At 38.5% G+C, this 23,349-nt stretch overlaps 1 protein-coding gene across 3 annotated transcripts in view; it reads left to right on the forward strand.

The window, feature by feature from the left end:
• LOC126100309 (coiled-coil domain-containing protein 6) overlaps positions 1–23,336 on the forward strand; it is a 72,966-nt gene extending 49,630 nt beyond the window's left edge. For all 3 annotated transcript variants that reach the window (XM_049910917.1, XM_049910916.1, XM_049910918.1), the window contains exons 8-9: positions 1,032–1,210; positions 21,545–23,336. In XM_049910917.1, the coding sequence (XP_049766874.1) occupies positions 1,032–1,210; positions 21,545–21,727 (362 nt within the window). In that variant the 3' untranslated portion in view covers positions 21,728–23,336. The remainder of the gene's footprint in view (positions 1–1,031; positions 1,211–21,544) is intronic.
• Positions 23,337–23,349: the final 13 nt, after the last annotated feature.

The raw sequence follows: 23,349 nt of genomic DNA on the forward strand, positions 1-23,349 counted from the left end.
ATAAACAAAAAATATTATCTACACTACAATCGTCTTCCTGCTATCTTCTTATGTTCAGTGGCTTCCTCATCAGAACTGTCATCATTCTCATGTGTATGTTTTATTTCAGCATCGGAATTTGTATTGGGTAGCCCATAATGTTTGGCTGTTGTCACATTTTTGTGTGTCCAGAAGAAGAAGAAAGTCATCTGTAATTTACAGACCATGTGCTCACAAAATTAGACACAGAACAGTATCTATATTACTGAAAGTATAAGTAGAAAAACTAAGTACAAATTTTACTTACATGGAGTATTTTTTATGCCAAATGTGACACATTCACTTTCAAACTTCAAAATGGCTCTGAGCACTATGGGACTTAACTTCAGTCACCAGTCCCCTAGAACTTAGAACTACTTAAACCTAACTAATCTAAGGACATCACACACATCCATGCCCGAGGCAGGATTTGAACCTGCAACCGTTGCGGTCGCGCGGTTCCAGACTGTAGCGTCTAGAACCGCTCGGCCACTCTGACTGGCCTTTCAAACTTCTTACAGATGCGAGGTGCACTATAGGTGTTCAAAAATGGAGAAAAAGAACTTATCAGTACAGTATCCAAAGCATTAATGAAGGAATAACTGTTTGCACAGACCCAATAATAGATCTAAATTCACGAAAATTAAACGTAATCTGTTGTTTATATGTCAATGTACCCACTGAAGAGTTAAATGTATTTCTTCCTTGCTTCTTTCCCATCTCCAATTGCTGTAGCTTATCCTTTATCATATTGTCTTTGCACATGCTGTTCTTTTTCTGTTTATTACGGAATGAAAGTGTCAGTGATTTGTGCCAGCTGCGTATTGAGGCTTCTTCGAAGTGATCAGGTTATAGTAGGTTACATCATGGATGTCTCTTATGCCTCCCATGTATTTTAAGTAATTTTTCATTCACAGATTTTGTGTTATTCGGGGATTTTTTATGGACATTGTGACTAATTTCAGTGCCGAAGACCCACTCTGAATGACTCTAAATATTTGCTGTTTCTATAGGTGTGACAAGCTTGGTGGGGTCTCGAAATGACAATTCCTTTGGAGGCACTTCAACTACAGGATCCACTCCTGCAGGGCGATGCTGCTACGTGTGCGGCCAGCCCACATTTGCTCCATTACCTGTCTGCTCAACAGGTGTCATAGCCTCATCCACGCCCCTTGTACCTGGTGGACCCCAGGTAAGCTCCCTTTGTGTAGTAGAACCTATAAGTGTAAACATAGAATTATATTATTTAAGAATTTTTAAAATAAAAAGGTATGGTTGAAGTTCTTGGCCTGACACAGAGATCAGCATTATATTATTAAAGTTTCAGGTTTTTACTAACTTTGTAGTCATCACACAATTATTCTTAAGTTTGTGAAGGTGCATTAGTCTGCTCCTTCATTTAAAACAGTTAAGAAATGGACAACTTAATCTAGTTGTGCCCATGAAGGATGTCCCTTAACTGCAACCACATGTGGGCGCAATGTAGTATTCAGCAGTGAGCACTGATATGAAATGGATGACACCATAGCAAATCAGAATAAAAAGGATGGTACAGTTTACTTGAAGAATAACTAATAAAGCTTTGTCTATGAAGGGTGACACTTTTTCTGAAAGCTAACCTAAAACAGATCTTCAGATAATTCGAAAAAGAATCCACCGATTTTGTGGGCCATGGCTGAGTTGAGTCTGCCGCTTAACACCAGAAATGAAATGTGAAGGCAGTCTATGGAAGCAGTAGTTGCTTTACATGGTAAAGACCAGAAGTGTTATGGTCAGTGTCTTCTGGCATTTAAAAGAAATTCTTCTTGTTGATTACTTTGTACACACAACGTGTGTTCAAAAAAATAATGAGATTATTTGCTTTTTGGATACAGTTTGGTCTGTTCTTCTCAGTGTTGTCCCCTTTAAAATAATCCCCATTGGTCATTATTCACTTCTCACAGCTTTCTCCAATACCCAATTAAGTATTGGTGATAGCTCTTAGCTGTCACTGTGATGTGTTTTTACTCTTGCCCATGCTTGTCAAACGATGGCCCTTTATTTGATCTTGATGATGATGTACTGGAGCATTCAGGCTGCCTTATCTTAAACATCCTTCTTTGAAATGTGTACACCACTCATAAACCCTTGCTTTTCTCATAGCAGATTCACCTAAAGCAGTGCATAACATTTCTAAATCTTCGCTGCACCTAATTCCATCATTATTGCAAAATTTAGTAAAAATTTTGTGATTGATTTTTATACAAAATAATACAACATATGTAACCTTTTTGGCAGCTGACAACAGGCTAAATACGTGATACAACTGACACTGTACAAATACTTTTCAGACGTGTTTCCCAACAACACAGTGACAAGAAATTGTATGAATCAAGCTATCACTATATGTGAAATTACAAAATTCATGAATATACTTTTTCAACACACCTTGTATAGGTAACTGCTAAGTATAATACGGGAAGGGGACTAGACTGTAAAAGAAAAAAAGTGATGAATTTCCAACACCACGTGTTCTCTTTCTGGCAAAGGTGCTTTAATATTTGCAAAACTGAGATATTTTATGTAGGAAGTGCGCAAACATATTCCCTATACATTTAAAATGGTAATCTCTTAACTTCAAACTAATCCTACATCTAAAGAACTTCATAACTGAAAAACATTTTGAGTACGAAAGAGAGATTGTGCTAGCCTCAGATACAGTATAACCCCACTTTTATTTTCCCAGAATTAAAGTTTTCCTGCCATTTATGTCTTTTTTGTCACTGCTATGAAATTTGCCATGATCACAATGTTAATTTGCACCCAATTTTGTATTTATAATTTTCTGTGATTTATGCTTTATTAATGAGTGTTTGTGGAGGGGGGGGGGGGGGGGGGACTTGCATAAAATGATGCTGGCATGGCATTTGCTTCAAGTAGTGTTCACAAAAATTATGTGGTTAGTTTCTTGGCACCAGGGTGCTCTGTTCTACAGGTGAATCGGTAAAAGTCAGAACCATTTGTTATCTCCTCCTGCTGCCAGGCTCTAGTTTAGATTTCAGTTATAAATAGCCATCTTCAGTGCATTTGAGTGAGTTATAATCCAACAAACTCTTAGCAGTACATGTTGTGTACTGCCTGTACGCCAGTGAAGTTGTAGAATGTCATGTACTGCTGGAAGTTTGTTGTATTATAATTCTCTCAAATGCACTGAAGATGGCTGTATGTAGCTGCAATCTGGACGTGCAAGAATAATAAAAAGACCAATGATATTGCGACAGGTAGCTGTATTCCAATCTTTCTTTAAGTTGTACTCATTGTGGCAGCTGATGGGAGTAACCAGGTTCATTTGAAAAAGGTATCATGACCAATCACAACTGTTTTCAGGATTTCTCCACTGCACATGTGCAGCTTTGTGATTGAATGCATATTTCCCATGTTTTGTTGTTTGACCACTTGTGCTAGTTGACGCCGTGGTGCTCGTTGTGTTGGTCAGATGTCTGGTTTAAATGAGGAAACACAGCACCAGTTAAGTAAATTGTTTTTTTATGTGTAACAATGCATGTTTCAAGAATTTATTCTTGCTCTCAAATGTAAATAGTTATGTTAGCTTTTTTTTTTTTTAAATGTTTCATTCACCTGAGGCGCAGTACCTTTTAACCTCAAAAAGATGACAACAGTGTAGAGACGCAGAACAACGCATGTACGAACATCACATAAAATACTTCTGTAAATATATTTGATAGGCAGAATAAATTCTCTAAATGCATCAAGCAAAGTGTGAAAAAAATACATAAGTGATGTAGGGTATCATTATTTAAATAATGAATGACCCATTGCTGTTTTTTTATCTGGTTTCCCAAAACACAGACAATGAATCAAATTAAGTCAAACGTTTCTACTTCCCAGATAATTACCGGTTCCAGTTACGTCAGTGGCAAAACATAGTACATAATTGAAATAACCTTTATGGGATAATAAACATGTCCCCATCTAGTATTTTGATGCTTATTATTATTATTATTATTATTATTATTATTATTATTATTTCTATTTTTCTCAGACCTTAGGTCTGGTTAAAAATGGAAAGTGACGCAGACCTTCATCAAGCATGACTTCCTTTTAACTGTACGGTATATGTTACATTGTATTTAGGAACTTTCGGGTTATTGAACACGTATCAATAATTACGGATTTCTGTAGTTGTATATACCGTATTTACTCGAATCTAGGCCGCACTTGAATCTAAGCCGCACCTGAAAAATGAGACTTGAAATCAAGGAAAAAAAATTTTCCCGAATCTAAGCCACACCTGAAATTTGAGACTCGAAATTCAAGGGGAGAGTAAAGTTTTAGGCCGCACCTCCAAATCGAAACAAAGTTGGTCTATTGTAATATGAGACACAATTTAGGTCGAATGAATACAGCTACAGTAGTTTGGTTAGAGTCATAAGCTTAGCAGTCAGGCGCTCCGTCCGTATTTATACGGGTACCCTTCCTTTTTCACGTGCTTCGTCTGGTTTGAATTGATTGCTTATTTTTCTTTGATATGATTAGTGCCGTTCTCTTTGTTATAGGTGTTTACGTCACTCTAAGCTGAAAATGAATTACTGTACTGTGTCAAGCATTGTTTGTCGCATTCTGATAATGAGTTTCCAGGCTGTCGCCGCTCGCGGCATGGCTTGCTTTTGTGCACGCTACCACCGCTTACAATTTAAAAAAAAAGAGAGGAATCGTCTCATTAGCGAAACAATCACAAGAGACTGCTATTTGTTGTTACTTACACTGCTGCTTTCTTTGATAATGATCAACAAGAACCAAATAATAGAATGCGTATGATAGATGATGTTCTGAATGAGAGTTTAGCAAAAATTTTTCTCCGTTTGAAAATCTTTGCATACGCCTCTTTAGTACATTACATTCTGCACAGAAATAAGATTCATCCTAGATTTAAAAGTCTAGTCAATTGCCGTGCTTCATTTCTGACTGTATCACTATTAGGCATAAGAATAATACGAATATAAACATGACATGATATGTATATTCTTCTGAGTTTGCTGTTGTCTCACTCTAGTTTTCGTAGTTTATTAGGCAGACAGGATTTAAATGAGGTAGCAGCAAACACGAAAGAATACATGGCAAAATGTTTATAATCCTATTATAGGGAAGAGAATACTGCATGTGATTCACAATTCATAAAAGTTCATATTAGCAACCATCTCTTCTCATAGGTAGGAAAAAAATTCAGAACATAGAGTTGGCCTTATTGACAAACATCCCAAACAATCTTGCCAGTCGGATTCTTGTAGTACATTGAAATATGCGTCTACATTCGAAGATTAATAATATGGAATTTGTATTTACTTCGTTGGATAATGTATGAAAATGCAGTGGTCGAAAAAAGCTCATCTTCCACCTTTTTTTTTTTTAAATTTATTTACTGGCGCAGAGGTTTTGGCGCCAGTATATTATCTTTGTGCCTGCAAAGCATGCCTGTGTAGCGCTACATATATTCGACGGCAGAAGTTAGTTGTGGCGGCACCTACCAGCATTTTTGAGAACTTCCGCTTACTTTGCACTTGATTCTAAGCCGCAGGCGGTTTTTTGGATTACAAAAACTGGAAAAAAAGTGCGGCTTAGATTAGAGTAAATACGGTATACGTTTGGATGTAGCTGTATTGCATTGATGTACTGGTGGATATTGTGTGGTATGACTCCTGTAGTTGATAGTATAATTGGTATAATGTCAACTTTATCCTGATGCCACATGTCCTTGACTTTCTCAGCCAGTTGGGATGTATTTTTCAATTTTTTCTCCTGTTTTCTTCTGTATATTTGTTGTATTGGGTATGGATATTTTGATTAGTTGTGTTAATTCCTTCTTTTTATAGGTGGGTTTGATGTCAGGTTTGTTATGTGGTGTTGTTTTATCTGTTATAATGGTTCTGTTCCAGTATAATTTGTATTCATCATTCTCCAGTACATTTTGTGGTGCATACTTGTATGTGGGAACGTGTTGTTTCATAAGTTTATGTTGTAAGGCAAGCTGTTGATGTATTATTTTTGCTACATTGTCATGTCTTCTGGGGTATTCTGTATTTGCTAGTATTGTACATCCACTTGTGATGTGATCTACTGTTTCTATTTGTTGTTTGCAAAGTCTGCATTTATCTGTTGTGGTATTGGGATCTTTAATAATATGCTTGCTGTGTTATTATTATTATTATTATTATTATTATTATTATTATATAATACATTAACTATGGAAATGCAAGGGAGGATCTTGTACGGCAGTTTCATTGTTTAAAAGTCACTGATTAAAAATTTATTTCCCACATTTGACACCATTTCTTTAAAGTCCCTTGTAAAGTGTAAAAGTGAGGTTTTACTATATACTCTTTGCAGACTTCTCACAATCTCACGCCACGGATGTGATCTATTCATTGCAGAAACATTGTAGTAAGTGCATTGATATTAAATGAAAATGGTCTTTGAATGAATTGTCACCTTACCCTGTAGACTTCCAGTTTCTCAATATTTAAAATTTAAATGGCCCCAGTTTCTCTCACAAAAAAATTTCATTGCTCTTAACAATGAAACTTCGCCTTCTCTATTTCTTTTTTATCTATCGAATCTGAAACTTTTTGTATAAACCTCAGCTATGTGTCTCTTAATTTACATTGTTTGCGAACGATCAGGTTAGTTCAATGTGTACATACCCAGGGAAAAACAGGATATCTTGGAGAAACTCAAGAATTTTTTAGAATTTTGGGAATTTTTCATTGTTTTAGATTTCTGAGAAAGTTTTGTAATTTTGACCAGTAAGAATTGATACTCTAACGAAGAATTTTACTTTTGCTGAACACCTCCTAATAGTCGGTCATACGCCTAAACATTTAGAAGACACTGTTATCCTACACAGAGAAGTCAAAGGGCGTAGATTAGATCTGTGGGAAGAGTTACAAATTTTCAAACATCTAGAGCTCAAGGATGGTAATACACTGAACGACCAGTTGAACCTTGCTTGTAGACAATTTTTTGAAGGCTTTAAACCTGTATTGTTTATGGTATAACATTAATGCTGGTAACCTTAGTGGTCTATTTCCTCAGGAAGCTATGATGCACCTTCAATGCTTTAAGCTCACTATCCCTTATGTAATGTGGTTTTCTCACGATCTATGTTTGCCACTACATCGGCCCTTACGTGATTTTTTCTGGCTCTAAAACTTTGGTTCCCTGCGAATGTGTATTAACTGGATTGTGTACCAGTGTCCGTAATTCTGTCTTGACAAGAGCTATTATTGTCAATTTTAAAGTTCTGACATATATACCGTTTGTGGGCTTCACTAATATAGTAATGTAATTTTTATATTTTGGCTGTGCATGCCACTGGGCGTAATTCTCTCGGCGTAAGAGCCACCTGCTTTTTTGATGTATAACTGCATTATTTGTACCAATGCTTCCATACTGATATAACGGGAGTGCAAAATTTATTCCTTCTTTTTTATTGTTACTTTATCTAAGTACGTTATTAATACTGATAATCTACATGTTGCCTTTGCATGCCAATTGGCATGTGGTTCTCGCCATGAGCGCCACCTGCCCTGGTCTCAGAGTAACTACGCTCGCCGATTGCACTCAGTCAGTTGTGAGCTCTGCAAGATCCATGTACTAATTTATATTTACGTGACAAATCCTAATTCTAGGGCTATATTTCATTTTTGACAAATGGATCTGTGCTGACATTTGTAAAAACGGCGATGGTACATTAGTCCTTACTAATGTAAAATTGTAAGTACCAGTCGTCGTTCTCATATTTCTGTAATGCAAGAGCTCTTTAATTTGTGTTAAAATTTATTCTTGGCTTAAGTTTCATACTTTTCTAGTGTAAGCTAAGACGTTCATTGTCCTTAGGCCACCTTCTGAAGAAGACAAATTTATACTTGTCGAAACCTAGGTAAAGATTTCTTTATCCATTGCAACTGGTCGGCTGTTTATAATTTTATTATGTGGAACCGTTGTGCAGCTATGTTTAAAATTTTACTTCAGCTCACTATTGCAGAATAAAACATAAATGAGAGAATAATACGAACATAAAATATTAGTTGCAAAGAAAATGCACCATTTAAAACAGCAAAACACAGTGTACACAAAAGCGTGTGGAGAAATCGGCCGCAGATAACCCGCTTACGGGTGATTGTCTACTATACTAATTTAAGCCACAAACTTTTCCCGTTTGAGTGTTCGCACTACTTAATTAGGGGTGTTGGTTGGCTGACTACACCAAGTGTCGGATGATCTGAAGAGCTGCTGTCATTGGCTGGCAGGATAATGTGACATGGACTATGATTAGCTGACAAAAGCTTATCGTGCAGTCCAATCTTGATTTCAGTGAAACTTTTCCAGTTAATAACGGGGTTGGTACAGCAACCAGTATGCATGATATGAAGAAACAAGCAGTCTTTGTTGCAGTGTGAATATTTTATTATTATTTCCCATTGACACATTTCACCTCTATTTATGCATTTGCAGATTGGCTTGTGAAGAAATAAAAAAATTTCACAGTAGTGGCATGACCCCGTTTAGTGAGATTTGATTATCAATAAAATATTATACAACTTACTGATATTTGGCAGTATTTGGTATGTGGGATTTCACACATAAAATATTCCGGTAAGTAAATGCCCCTTGTCAAATCTTTAAAAACGCTATGTGGTGTCCTACAAAATAGAATAAAACAGAAGATGACTGAAGGGTATTTTTTTTTAAATTCACCTGTTTTGTCCCTAAATTGACAACCGTTACTGGAAATAAGAATGAAGCAGCAGATCACCTTATTACGGCACGTGACAGTCCAGTGCAAACCAAAATGGTATTAAGCCTACAGTAAATCTTTAAATCATAAATATGCTGGAGATGTGCATATTCAGGTTGCACACATCTCACTGGATATGAAAACATATAAGGCCCCTAAGACTAGTGCACATAGCTCTTAGCTGATGGTGCCTGCAGACTGTAAGCTAAGATAGTGTTCAGTTTCTAAATCTTGTCATAACAACAATCAATGACAGTTATTATAAATGACTGGTGTTCTAAATATTTGCTGACTTAATGCTTACATTAGTAACCAGAATAATCAGGGCAAATGAAAATTACAAACTAATGTGTATAATCCCTCTGTTAAAAACTTAGCTAAATCGGCACAAGAGCAAGAGTGCCAGTATCAGTTGTATGTCACAGTTTACATTGAGCGTAAATACAAAAATCAGTAAACTTAGAAAATTAGAAATTTAAAAAGATAACATTTTGAAAAAAGTAGTAGACGACACAATTCAATTACAAAGCATCCAGGGCTTAGCTATTATTATTAAACATTGCTCTCGTAGTGACGTAATACACTTGGGTCTTTCCAGCCAACTGATCATTTTGGAGCCACCTGTCTCTTTTCCTTTTGTGATACATTAAATGCATTCGCAATTGTGAATAAGGACAACCATCAGCTGTAGAATGGAATGATTACAATGAAAATTTGTGCTGGACCGGGACTCTAACCCGGATGTTCTGCATATCGCAAGTGGCTGCCATGACCGGTCCTGAACTAACATATATTACCAACCATGCGTCTACGACCTGTACTCATACATCCATTATGTATATTCCCGCACAGGTCAGATGTTGTACTTGAAAATCGCTTGCCCTGTTTCAACAGATAAATATGATGTCTCGGTGCCTGTGTTATTCTCATTGTGATGCAAAGTTCCTTTTGACATGCATACCTGCATATGCAAATGAACAGGCACTTTTGGGTCTGGCCAAGAGTCGTGCACAGATAACCAGATGGTAGGGGACCGTTTTTGATAAGCGGGAAATCCGGATTAAAGTCCTGGCTCTGCAGAAATTTTCATTGTTGTCATTACATTCTGCAGCTGGTGGTTGTTCTAATTTGAAATTGCAAATGCATTTAATGTGTTTCATAACGGCTGTAGTTGCCGCAGTGCCTGTACCTTGCATGTCCAAAGCAACTTTGCATTGTAATCAGAATAACACAGGCACTGCAATATCGTTTCTCCTATGTGCTTAGCTATTTCCCTTTCTTCCAGGCTGTTAAGAGGTTTTTTTCCCCCCCCCCTGTTTGAGCTTAGTGGAATATTTTTAAATTTTGCAACTTGGGAGAGTGTGTCCACTGGACTTCAGATGTTCTGCAAAGGCAGAGTTTGACCTGTTTTATTTAATAGGTCTTTTTGAAATCTGGCTTTCAGTAACCTGCCATTTTGGCCAATGTACACAGCATGACATTAGTCTCATTCGAGCAAGTACACATCTGAGCTTATGTATTTATCTCTGGTCATTTGCTCATTTCATATGTACATATACTGAATATTGATACCTCCAGAGAAAGCTATTCGAAAGTCTATCCCTCAGAAGAGTCTAGCCAGATCATATAAAAGTTTCCTAAAAAGGGCCAGTGTACATAATAATATCCGCATCAGAAGGGCTGTTACAATAACTAATGTGATCTTCACACATTTTTGCTTTGTAGATTTGGTTTGCAATGGAAGTGCTGTAGCCATTCTTAATAACAATGTGTTTGAGCTTTTTAAGTTTTGGCTTAGTCACTAAGAGATAACTCTAATACCCGGGGAACCATTGCTTTAAAATAGCTGAGTTTATATTGCCGGAGGTGGGGTGATGTGTGAATAATGAAGTGCTTCGTGGTTCATTTTCTCAGAATGTCAACATGAAATTTATTACCTATTAAATGAAGCCGCAGATAAAGATAATTTAGTATTTCATCTTGGTCTATGTTCTCATGGATGAACACCATTTTTGGATGGAGTGCATTGAATTCATTGGTCAGTGTGACAGTCTCAGAAGCACAGTCATTAAAGATAACTATAATATCATCGGCATAGCACAGATAAAAAAGGATTTTATGACCCGCTGGTGACTTCTGACTGAAAAAATTTTCATTTGTGGTGGTTTACAAGGATGTCTACTAGAAAACCAGCCCAGCCAGGAAGCTATCCATAGCGAGTCCATCAAATTGGTTACAAATGTGATTATTAAATGAAAAGTAATTGTGTGACATGAACAGTGTTAGAAGCGAAAATACCTCAATTTCTCCTGTAGTCATGCACTTATTATTAATTAAATTTCCTTACATGATGAGATGGTCTCCTCCAGGGGGTCCAGGGAGACGTTCACTTATAAATTTTTTAATATCTTAACGTCAGTAGGCAACATCCTTGTGGAAATGTCTGACTGTAAATTAGAGTAAAACGTTCTTTCTGATTGCCTTTTGTAAAAGAGAGAGAGAGAGAGAGAGAGAGAGAGAGAGAGAGAGAGAGCGCGCTGACATTAGGAAATAATGGGGAAAAAATTTACACTGCAACCAAAACTGTCTGTTTCTTCATATACACTCCTGGAAATGGAAAAAAGAACACATTGACACCGGTGTGTCAGACCCACCATACTTGCTCCGGACACTGTGAGAGGGCTGTACAAGCAATGATCACACGCACGGCACAGCGGACACACCAGGAACCGCTGTGTTGGCCGTCGAATGGCGCTAGCTGCGCAGCAGTTGTGCACCGCCGCCGTCAGTGTCAGCCAGTTTGCCGTGGCATACGGAGCTCCATCGCAGTTGTTAACACTGGTAGCGTGCCGCGACAGCGTGGACGTGAACCGTATGTGCAGTTGACGGACTTTGAGCGAGGGCGTATGGTGGGCATGCGGGAGGCCGGGTGGACGTACCGCCGAATTGCTCAACACGTGGGGCGTGAGGTCTCCACAGTACATCGATGTTGTCGCCAGTGGTCGGCGGAAGGTGCACGTGCCCGTCGACCTGGGACCGGACCGCAGCGACGCACGGATGCACGCCAAGACCGTAGGATCCTACGCAGTGCCGTAGGGGACCGCACCGCCACTTCCCAGCAAATTAGGGATACTGTTGCTCCTGGGGTATCGGCGAGGACCATTCGCAACCGTCTCCATGAAGCTGGGCTACGGTCCCGCACACCGTTAGGCCGTCTTCCGCTCACGCCCCAACATTGTGCAGCCCGCCTCCAGTGGTGTCGCGACAGGCGTGAATGGAGGGACGAATGGAGACGTGTCGTCTTCAGCGATGAGAGTCGCTTCTGCCTTGGTGCCAATGATGGTCGTATGCGTGTTTGGCGCCGTGCAGGTGAGCGCCACAATCAGGACTGCATACGACCGAGGCACACAGGGCCAACACCCGGCATCATGGTGTGGGGAGCGATCTCCTACACTGGCCGTACACCACTGGTGATCGTCGAGGGGACACTGAATAGTGCACGGTACATCCAAACCGTCATCGAACCCATCGTTCTACCATTCCTAGACCGGCAAGGGGACTTGCTGTTCCAACAGGACAATGCACGTCCGCATGTATCCCGTGCCACCCAACGTGCTCTAGAAGGTGTAAGTCAACTACCCTGGCCAGCAAGATCTCCGGATCTGTCCCCCATTGAGCATATTTGGGACTGGATGAAGCGTCGTCTCACGCGGTCTGCACGTCCAGCACGAACGCTGGTCCAACTGAGGCGCCAGGTGGAAATGGCATGGCAAGCCGTTCCACAGGACTACATCCAGCATCTCTACGATCGTCTCCATGGGAGAATAGCAGCCTGCATTGCTGCGAAAGGTGGATATACACGGTACTAGTGCCGACATTGTGCATGCTCTGTTGCCTGTGTCTATGTGCCTGTGGTTCTGTCAGTGTGATCATGTGATGTATCTGACCCCAGGAATGTGTCAATAAAGTTTCCCCTTCCTGGGACAATGAATTCACGGTGTTCTTATTTCAATTTCCAGGAGTGTAGTTTCAGTGCTTCAGAAGCTACCATGCTTTGTGGGAATTCTTTTGTAGTAGGAAAATATGCAGTGTACATGTTGCCGCATGTCAAAGTTCATACCAAGAGGTTCTACGCTGGTGTATAAAAGCTGTTCCAGTAATAAGTTTTGCAGCTCCAAGGGAAGGTATATTGACACTTGACACTTTTTTAGTGCTTTCACGCAGGAAAGAAGGCATTTTTAACTAGGAAATCCAGGCATGTTTTTGGTCTTGTGCATGTATACACCTAGCAGTAACATGAGGGCAAGCCGTAAAGTAATACCTCAGAATTTTTTATTCTGTTCTCAATATTGGTCGAGGTATTAAATGTCTTGCATATCACTTGCTTGACTTTTCAACTAGGCTGATGCATGTTGCAACCTTCTGCCACTAGAGGGCTCTGAATTGTTGTGTATAACATGGCGGTGTGTAAAATAACTATGTTGGTGCGTGAGAAACAGTGTGCTGTAATTGAGATTAGAATTTGAAGAATCCTCTCCGTGACGATGCCGGACCACACATGAAAATTGAGACATCTGCAACAATTGGACACATCTGGTTCAGTATTATCAGCCATCCTCCATACAGTCCCGACTTGGCCGCACCCTGTTTCATCTGTTTCCAAAACATACAGAAATACCACCTCCGAGGACTTTGCTTTCGTAGTGATGAAGAAGTAGTGAGGTGGCAAAGGTGAAGTGGCTCTGGCTACAAAGTCAGACGTCTGCAGTATGGTATTAACAAACTGGTTTCTCGTTGGTGGAAATGTGTTCCTCGCCCGGGTAACTATGTTGAGAAATAAACAAGTAAGCATTAAGTAAAAAGATGTAGAATGTTAATGAAGTTTGTTTTATTTAAAAAGCTTGAGAGTTTTCACATAAAAAATTTAGAAGCATTACTTTTCGATAAATCTTTGTACATACTCATAAGTATTTGAATTGGGGACTTTCACTGTTTTGGAGAAAGTTGATTGTACACAGCATTAAATGAACCAAACTTTGACACCCTGTAGGCCCAATTGTCTGCTACCAGACATGAACTATCTTCTCTTTTAGCTCTATTTTAGGTGCAGAGTAGTATTGGCATAGCTGTTTTTGACATTACCAACCTGATATTGTCAATAGATTTCATGTTGGGAGACTATACTGACCACTACTGTCTCTGGAAACTTTGATCATCCAGACATTACCATGTAATAATTGATCAGTGGCAACTGACATTGTCACCTTGGAAATTAAATGGCCCAAATTTGCACCACTAAAATAGTCCCTAGCCTTCTTCATTTCCTTTTCAATTATTTTACACTACAGTGTACCACTGACTGCACCTGTACATATTTTTGTCCTTCCAACCCCTTTGGAACAAAATGCACCCCACACTATAACACTGTCAGAACTTTTTGATTTGAATAACACACTCATAATACTCTCCTGTCTAAAACCATAGTTCTAAGTCGGCATCACTACCACGCAAACCCCTTTTTGACAGAGAAAATTACCCTGTCCCAGTCTTCCACAGTACCTTCATATGCACTGAAGCCTGTGTGAGATGGCTTTTCTAGGTGTTTTAGCTTTCTTGTGCTTGACATTAAACTCTGAAAGTTGTCTTAAACAGTGTTCAATGTGAAATATGCTTCTCAACATCCTCTTCAAATTTGGAAGGAATTTGATGTGAACTCTTTGTTCTCTCTTTGTTCTCTCTTTGCTGGGATTTTTACTGACCTGCATAGTCAGAGACTTGCCCTTCTTATGACCACATCCGTGTTAGAGGCTTGATATTCCAGTATCTCTCTGCTTCTTAAAAATATTTCCTGCTGTTTGGTGATAAGTGAATAGTTTCTTTTCCGTGTCTGCATTTGAATCTCTTGCAGTTATTTGTTTATTTTATTATTATTATTATTATTATTATTACAAGGTGTACAACTTTGCTTCTGCCGTTTGCCAATCGGTGGCGACAACGGTAAGTAGTGGTCGAAAGAAACAGGTCGCAGATGTCAGGCAGTTAGCTTCGACCTTGGTCAAAATATTCTCATTCCAACGTTAGTCGATTTGTGTATGAATCGTAAAGTTGCTCTTGATTGAAAATGTCAGTTTACGAGCCCAATTCTCGTCATTTGCAGGAGATGTTACTGTTTTGTTTCAGTATGAAGAAAACAGCGGCTGAGTCTCATCGAATGCTCTCATGTAATTATGGTAAGGATGCTATTAGTAAAAGAACATGTCATGAGTGGTTTCAGCACTTTATGAACGGTGATTTTAACGTCGTAGACTGGTGTAATGGTTGAAGAGAGGATGTTTTTGAAGATGCAGAATTGGAGACATTGTTGATTGAAGACTCGCATCAAACTCGAGAAGAATTGGCATGATTAGTGGGAGTGACACAGAAAGTCATTTCAAAACGACTCAAGGCTATGGGCATGATTAAGAAAGAAGGAACTTAGTTCCCATGTGAGCTGAAACCAAGAGACATGGAATAGCGTTTGTGTGTTTGTGAACAGTTGCTTCAGAGGCAGAAACGGAAGGGATTTCTGCATCGAATTGTGACCGGGGATGAAAAATGGGTCCATTACGATAACCCTAAGTACAAAAAATCATGGGATATCCTGGCCATGCTTCCACGTCAGCAGCCAAATCGAATATTCGAATATTCACAGCTCCAAGATCATGCTCTGCATTTGGTGGGACCAGCTCAGCATTGTGTACTATGAGGTATTAAAACCGAGTGAAACAATCGCAGGTGCTTGTTATCAAATGCTATTAATACGTTTGAGCAGAGCATTAAAAGACAAACGTCCGCAATACAGCGAGAGACACGATAAAGCAATTTTGCAGTACAATAACGTTTGAGCCCATATTGCAAAAGATCAAAACATACTTGGAAACATTAAAATGGGAGGTCCTACACTAACTGCCGTATTCTCCAGACATTGCTCCCTCTGACTATCACCTGTTTAGAGCAATTGCGCATGGCCTGGCTGACCAACACTTCCAATCTCATGAAGAAGTCACAAATTGGATAGATGAACAATTTTTTCGGTGTGAGATTCGTGCATTGCCTGAAAGATGGGAGAAAGTAGTGGCCAGCGATGGAAAAATACTTTGAATGATACATGTGTAACCAATTTGTTTCATTAATGCCTCAAATGTTGAGGGGGGGAAAACGGTCAAAGCAAAGTTGTACATCTTGTAAATGGCTAATGTTGTTCCATGTTTTCTCGGTGAAATTGTTCCTTCCCATAACCTAAAACAACAAGTTTTGGCAACATGTTCTTCAGGGACCACCTACAAATATTTAAAACCATAGCAGCGTAATAGTGGTGTTTAACAGTGGAAGGGAAAATAAAATAAAATAGTTGAAACTTACTCTGACTTGTTTTAACTCTGGACCAAAGGGAATGATTTTTCACACTTTAGCAATTGTTAGTAGGCACAGATGTGGCAAGGGAATACTGTTATGCCATATGGTGGCGAAATAGTAATTTTTCGTGCAGGCACTCTTTCCAAATTATTTAGAAATTGATAGGAGGTTAACAGCTTGTCAACCAGATTTTCCATATCTGTTGAGTTCCCTTTATTTTCTCTTCATACAAATAAGTATTACAGTAGAAACCCGCTACTCTGGTATCTTTGGATGTTGACGGTGCTGAACTACCGAAAATGGTTCATTATCATCTAAAAATAACATTCTATGGGGTGTAATAATAAAGAAAAGAATCAATTATTGATAGTATAATTTAAATATGTAGATAAAAAAAAATCAGCAGGGGAAAAAGACACACACACACACACACACACACACACACACACACACACACACACGATTTAACTATTACAAGGTTTTGGAACCAGTGGCTTCTTCTTCTGGTGGAAGAGTTGAAGGGGAAGGAAAGACCTGTCTTTCCTTTTCATCCCGTCTGGTAAGTCTCCCCTGACATGGGGTTCTGGGTGACTTTTCTGAACTGTACCTCTTTCCCTAATAAACCTCTCCAGTCCTTCTCCTTCACCCCTCTTCCTTCCCCTTCAACTCTTCTGCCAGAAGGAGCCATTGGCTCCAAAAGTTTGTAATAGTTAGACCCTTTTTTGTGTGTGTGTGTGTGTGTGTGTGTGTGTGTGTGTGTGTGTGTGTGTGTGTGTGTGTACGCGCGTGGGCGTGCGCGCCCCTGCTGCCACTTAGTAGATTCTTTATTATATGAAGTGTGAGACACAAGGTACTCAATGGTGCTGGGCACCCAGCGACTGGCCTTAGATTGTTTGTGTGTTCTATACTTTCGTTAAAGTGATATGTTCAATACAGTATAAAACAACATTTTAGAGAACAAATGAAAAACTTTATTGCATGCATCGTGTTATGTAATTTTAAGATTCTATGTTCATTTCGGGACACTACAGTTTTATACTGCAGTACAGTCTCTTGAAATAAGACCTAAAGCCCTTTTTTTAATTTCTTTATTTTGCGTCCCCCCCCCCCCCCCCAAGCCTCATTATGATAATTCTGCAGTCTTGTGTGATTTGCTACTTCCAGCAAATTTTATAAATGTATTAATAGCAACAGCTGCTTCTTTCTAGGTGGGTGGAGGTGTCAAGCTTGTTGCGCCAGCCGCTTAATCTTTGTTGTATTTCATATCTGGTAGTCAAAGTTCTTGTTGTGGCCCTCATACACATTATACTATCAGTTCATGTTATATTTCTTCGACTACAGGTTCTTTGTCAGTGTCTGCCCATTCCAAAACTTCATCTCTTGGTGAACTTATTTCTTTTCGAGCAACATCAAACAGGTTCAAAACAGCATCATTTTCGACTGCAGTACTGATGTCTGTTTCTTCTTCGTAGGCATGTGGCCAGAGTTTTTGCCAAACTTCTGAAGAGTAGCAGGCTTATCTTTATTCCATGCCAAAGTGGTTCCAAAATATAGCATCTTTGATGATAATCTTTTTTAAAAATCCACCTCTGAACAATCTGAATTGATAAGCTCTTGAAGAGAAGCGGGTCTGTAAATATATTTGAATTTTGAATTACTCCCTGACCCATTGACTGAATCAGGCAAGTAACATTTGCTGTAAATAACTGGTGAATATATTCCCCAAGAGAAATTCAGATGTTGGGGGGTGGGGTGTACAATTATCCACCAAAAGTAAACTGTGCTCTGTTCAGGCAAACCAATTTTTTTAAACTGACTCTCAGAAAAGATATGAAATTATGAAAAAACCAGTCTTTAAAAAATTATGAAGTCTTTCTCCAGTTCATGGCAGGGTTGGTACAGCATCTAGTAATATATGAAGAAGAAACAAACGCTTGGTAGTAAGGTTGTAATCATTTTTGGTTTACCAATGATATGTTTTCTCTTTATTCAGTTGTCTTCATATTGGCTTACACAAAACAATTTACATTTCGTTAGAAATGGAATGATCCCATTTTGCAAAATTTTATTTGCTAGCACGAAGTTGTAGCACGACATGATGTTGTTATGAGGGTTGCCCAAAAGGTAATGCACTGCATTTTTTTTTTTTCTCAGCAGAAAAAAATTCTACCAGTGCAAAATGTGTGTGTTTTATTTGAAGTCTCCTGAGTTAGTGTGCAAAGTTTCCATCATTTCCGACAATAGCGAAGCTCCAGGACAGTTCCAAAATGGTGTCTGTAGGCGATGTATGTTACATGCAATGTGCCGTCATTGAATTTCTCGCTGCAGAGAAAGAAGCTGTGGGGAATATTCTCAAACATTTGTGCAAAGTCTGTAGAGCATCTGCTGTCAACAGAAGTACAGTCAGTCACTGGGCACAGAGGGTGAGATCATCAGAAGGTGGTTCAGCAGAGCTCCACAATTTGCAGTGGTCAGGGAGGCCATTATCAGCTGTCACACCTGACAGCCCTGACCTAGCCCCTTTGGACTTCCAATTGTTTGGCCCATTAAAGGATGCCATTTTGTGGACAATGAGGTGGTGATTCACAAAGTGAAGCACTGGCTCCGCCACCAGTAAAAGGATGGGTACCTACAGGGCATACAAGCCCTTGTTTCATGCTGCAGGTAGGTTATAGAACGGGATGGAGATTACGTGGGAAAATAGGGTGTGTTGATAAAACACCATTCTTTCATGCATGTAATTCTCATTAGGTTCAATAAAGAATTGTTGAAGCAAAAAAAGGCAATGTATTACTTTTTGGGCAACCCACGTAGATTGTGTTGGGCACACAGGATACCGAGTGTACGAAACTTTCCAGCAAATAATTATTCTCATCAGATATTCAGAAACATTGTGCAGTGTGCTGTAAATAAACAGAATGGAATATAGCCATAAAATAGTCACACCTGGTGACTAGCTTTATCTTTTTCTTCTTCTGGTTTAATGGTATGTAATGTATATTTTTATGACAAAGCCCAGTCACTGAGTGCGACTATTTTTTGGTTATATTCCATCCTATTTATTTATAGGATATTGCACAATGTTCCTGAATATTTGATGAGTGCATTTATTTGCTAGGATGTTCTGTATGCTCGGTATTCCATGTGCCTAACACTGTCTAATAACAGCGAGTCATGTTACAATTTCTTGCTAGTAATTGGTATTTTGCAGAATGGGGTCATGGTACCACTAATGAAATGTTAATTTTTTGTATAAACAAATCTGAAGGTGCCTGAATCAGGCGAAACATGTCAAGTGATGTCAAGCTTTTGTTGTATTATAAGTGTAACATCTTTACATTTCACATCCACTTCGTTGTGAGAGTTGCTTGGTTGAGAAAATATTCCCAAAACAAAATGCAGCGCTACTATATTTGTGATACAGAATAGCAGCCATTGTGATTGCACTTCAAAATAGCACTTCTTAAACACTGTAGACAATTGATACATGACAAACTGTCTGACAGGTGATTGAAAAAATTGTTGCCACTATGCGACTCAAAATTGTTGACCATTGCCTAGTGTGACTGAATTCCACTAAACACATCTGAAATATTCAGTAGGTATGAAGTGATGCCAGATTATTGATTGTACTTGGCTGTTGGATGCCACATTAACTTTCACTGTATTTAAAATTGCTTGATAAATGGTTCTGTTTGATGTAGGGTTCTAAAACATATCAATATGTGAGCAAAACATTGAGTAAAGTCAAGTGCAACAAGAAAACATTGGGATGCATCCAAGTGGGATTATTTTCCGGGACTGCAACGTATTACCATGACAAATGGGATTGCGGTCAATCTTACACCAGTCATGAGCTTGGCAGTTGAAAACAAAATTGGTCAAGATGTCCAGTATGAGTGTAGTTGATTGTGGTCAAATCATGGTTGCGTGCTACACGGTACACAATGTCTCAAGTCACGTAGGCTTATCAGGTGTCTGAGGCACTCGTGGAGAGTGTTGGTGCTGCAGAATGTGAATCATTGTTGTCATTACTTTTCAAACATTTCCTACCCTTTTTCCCTACAGCCCAAAGTTTAGATTGACGCTTCTTACTCAGCTGCACCTTTCTTACTGTTACTCTTCTATTTCATGTCTTTCTTGTGGCCAATTAAAACTAATGTATACAGTAATCCTGAAAGTTAGAGATCCAAGTAGATATGCCAGCTTGGTTGGGGGTTTTCTGTGCCCAGGGGCTTGGTGTTTTTGTAATCATCATCATTCGTGACAGTGGCTAGATAGGACTGTGTGTGTGTAAAAAAAAAAAATTGGACTGTGAAACAATTAGGACTTTGTATGGGTGCAGATGACTGTGCAGTTTAACGCCCCACAAACCAAACACAGTCATCAAATGTATGTCAGCCAGCTCATTAGTAGACACTTCTGGGAAAAATGTCATTTGTAGACATAAATTTCCTTAATTTTTAATTATTTCATATCAGTAATGGAAAGAAAAAAAGAAAGAAAGAAAGAGTACAGATGGAAAGACATAAAACTTTCCATTTTCATCATGTTACTATGCTGAAGTATCTTATGGAGTTTGATACATTGTCTTTGAAATCTGTGTCAATTTCCAATGAACCAATTCTATGACACTTCGTCGAAGAATTAATTTTATAACTGTTGCTGCACTTAGAAAACTTGCTATTATTTTCATTTGAAGTGTAAATTTTTGTGTTCTTACTACTATTCAGTTTCCCATACTCAAGTTCTTGTGGGTAAAGTAATCTGTTGCCAAATGTGTTCAAAGTTTGTGTGCAATGCTGTTGTTTACATTGATTCATCCAGGAATGCAAAACTGGAGTTAGTGTCAATAGTTAGTTTATTTCAAGAACACACATTAAATAAAGCACTATCACCTCGGTTCATTTGTAGCCTACGATATATAATTGAAGATGAGGCACCGAATCTCATACTGTGTCCTGCAGAAATTATTAATAAACTAAATTATAACAGTTTGATATAAAACATCTTTATACAACTGTACAACAGCTAATCACAACCACAGCTTGTCTGATGTTAACGTGTCTGCTCTGATATTTTAATTATCTTTCTTCATCACAGTTCATTGCTGTCTCATTTTTTTTTTAAATCAGTTTCTCGTGTTCTTGCTTTATGAAAGTAGGGTCAGCCAACTTATAACCTCAAGTTCAGTATTAATTTTAAGTAGCACTGTTTTGGTATTTGTATGTTGTGTTGATCATTTCTTTTCTTGGTATTTGTATTTGCTGTTGATTATTTCATTTCTTCCACAGGTTTTTAAATCCCAATAACTTAAAAATTATTTCTGTGCTTCAGGCTGGACGGAGGCCTTCTGAGCGGTTTATAAAACCTGCTGTGCCAGTCCCGACTGTGCCAGCAGTAGCTGTTGGTGGTCCAGCTCCCACTCCAATTCCGTTGCAGGCACAACAAGCACAGAATCAAGCACAGCAACCTCCACGCAACTCATCACCACTGCCTATGGAGTTGGGAAAGAGTTAGTGTTGGTCCTTACAACACACTTTGAATGCTGAGGCCAATACATTGTCTCTCTTTTTTTCATGTTAAGAGGTTTTCCAGCCAAAAAATAGTAATCCTATTGTTGTAGCTGATTTCTCAGTTGCAGTTGGTTTTCCTATAAAGTTATTGGTGTAATGTTGTTTGGTAATAATGGGATGTGTAACATATCCGCATTCTGTGTATGAGAAGGAAATTTCTTTGAGGAATGCATTGTGGAAAGTTTTCCCAGTTTCTCATGTTAAATTTTCTTGATTTACTGCTGTTACAATATGAAATTTTTAGATATAAGGCAAAAATATGTTCCCCTCTGCTTCTTAACCATTGAGTGCAGCGTTTGATGGAAAGATGTTTGAAATGTCTTTCCAGCTGTACTGTTACTTGTTGGAAACTAGCTTCTTTCTGTGTAAGGACTTGGTGATGTGTTCAGAGTTTTACATCAGGTCTCTGTTCCTAACATTACCTGGCCCACTGAGTGTAACATTTTACTAAAGTGAGAAAGTGTCAAAATGAATGTATGCGTGGGTGCATGTGTGTGCTATAATCTTGTTTTTGCTGCATATAAACTGATGCTAGCTTGAGTTGTCTTCACACTAAACCTGTAGCAAGAAGATGGCTTTGAACAGTTGTGTGCTTTACATTGTATTTGAAGCGTGTGACGCCAGATAGCAACTGAGCTGGGACTTTGGGATAACCCCCTTTTTTTCTTTGTAAATTGGCTTTAATGCACTGATACAGTGAGAGTTGCTTGGGTTTTTTTTTTAATAACAGAAATTATTTGGCGATAATTCTGTTTTTGTTTTACTGGATTGTGATGCATCATTTTGACTGATAAAACTTGTGATTTGCATGTGTATTGTGTGGATGTGTGTGAAATTTATGTTACATACTAATTTAAGAATGTAGCAGAGTAAGCTTTAAAAGGCCATTGTATTTTTTTAGCCATATTCAGAAAGATCTGATGAAAGTTTATAGGGAGGGATTGTGGGCTTGTTTATTGTTGTACTGCTAAAACCTATTTCTCTTGGGGTGCTGTGTCCTTTTGCAGTAGGTGGCAAATCGAACAGGGTGTGAAATTTTATGCTAAATACTTATCGATGTCTCCTTCCCAAGAAGCGATGTTTTTTTTCACATTCCAAAATGTAAAGAACTTGAACTATGTGTTCTCAAATGTTGTTCCTTTTAAAGGGAACAGTTGTAATATGATTGGATCTTTATTTTGATGTTAATTGTCATTTATAAAAACCGTGAAAAGAATTATGTATGTGTGAATATATAACCTGTACTTGCACATTTATTTTTCTAAACTTTGTTTCTCCTCTTCAGGTGTTTGACACATGTATGAATTTTTGGCAATTATTGCTGTATACTACTGGATATAATCCCTAGTCATAATTTTTTGAGATTATTGAATTCCAGTTGGAGTCATATCTGCAAAACATTGAATTATTCGGTAACCAGTACTTTATTTGCATTTGTTTACAATTGTAATTGCTTTAGCCCTCAACTGAAAATGTTAACCCACATATTGCTGTTGGTAAAATATGTTTATAGAAACTCTTCATCAATAAAAAGAATTGCTTTGGATTATAAATTGGCATAGTTTT

Source organism: Schistocerca cancellata, chromosome 9, assembly GCF_023864275.1.
Source record: "Schistocerca cancellata isolate TAMUIC-IGC-003103 chromosome 9, iqSchCanc2.1, whole genome shotgun sequence".
NCBI lineage: Eukaryota > Metazoa > Arthropoda > Insecta > Orthoptera > Acrididae > Schistocerca > Schistocerca cancellata.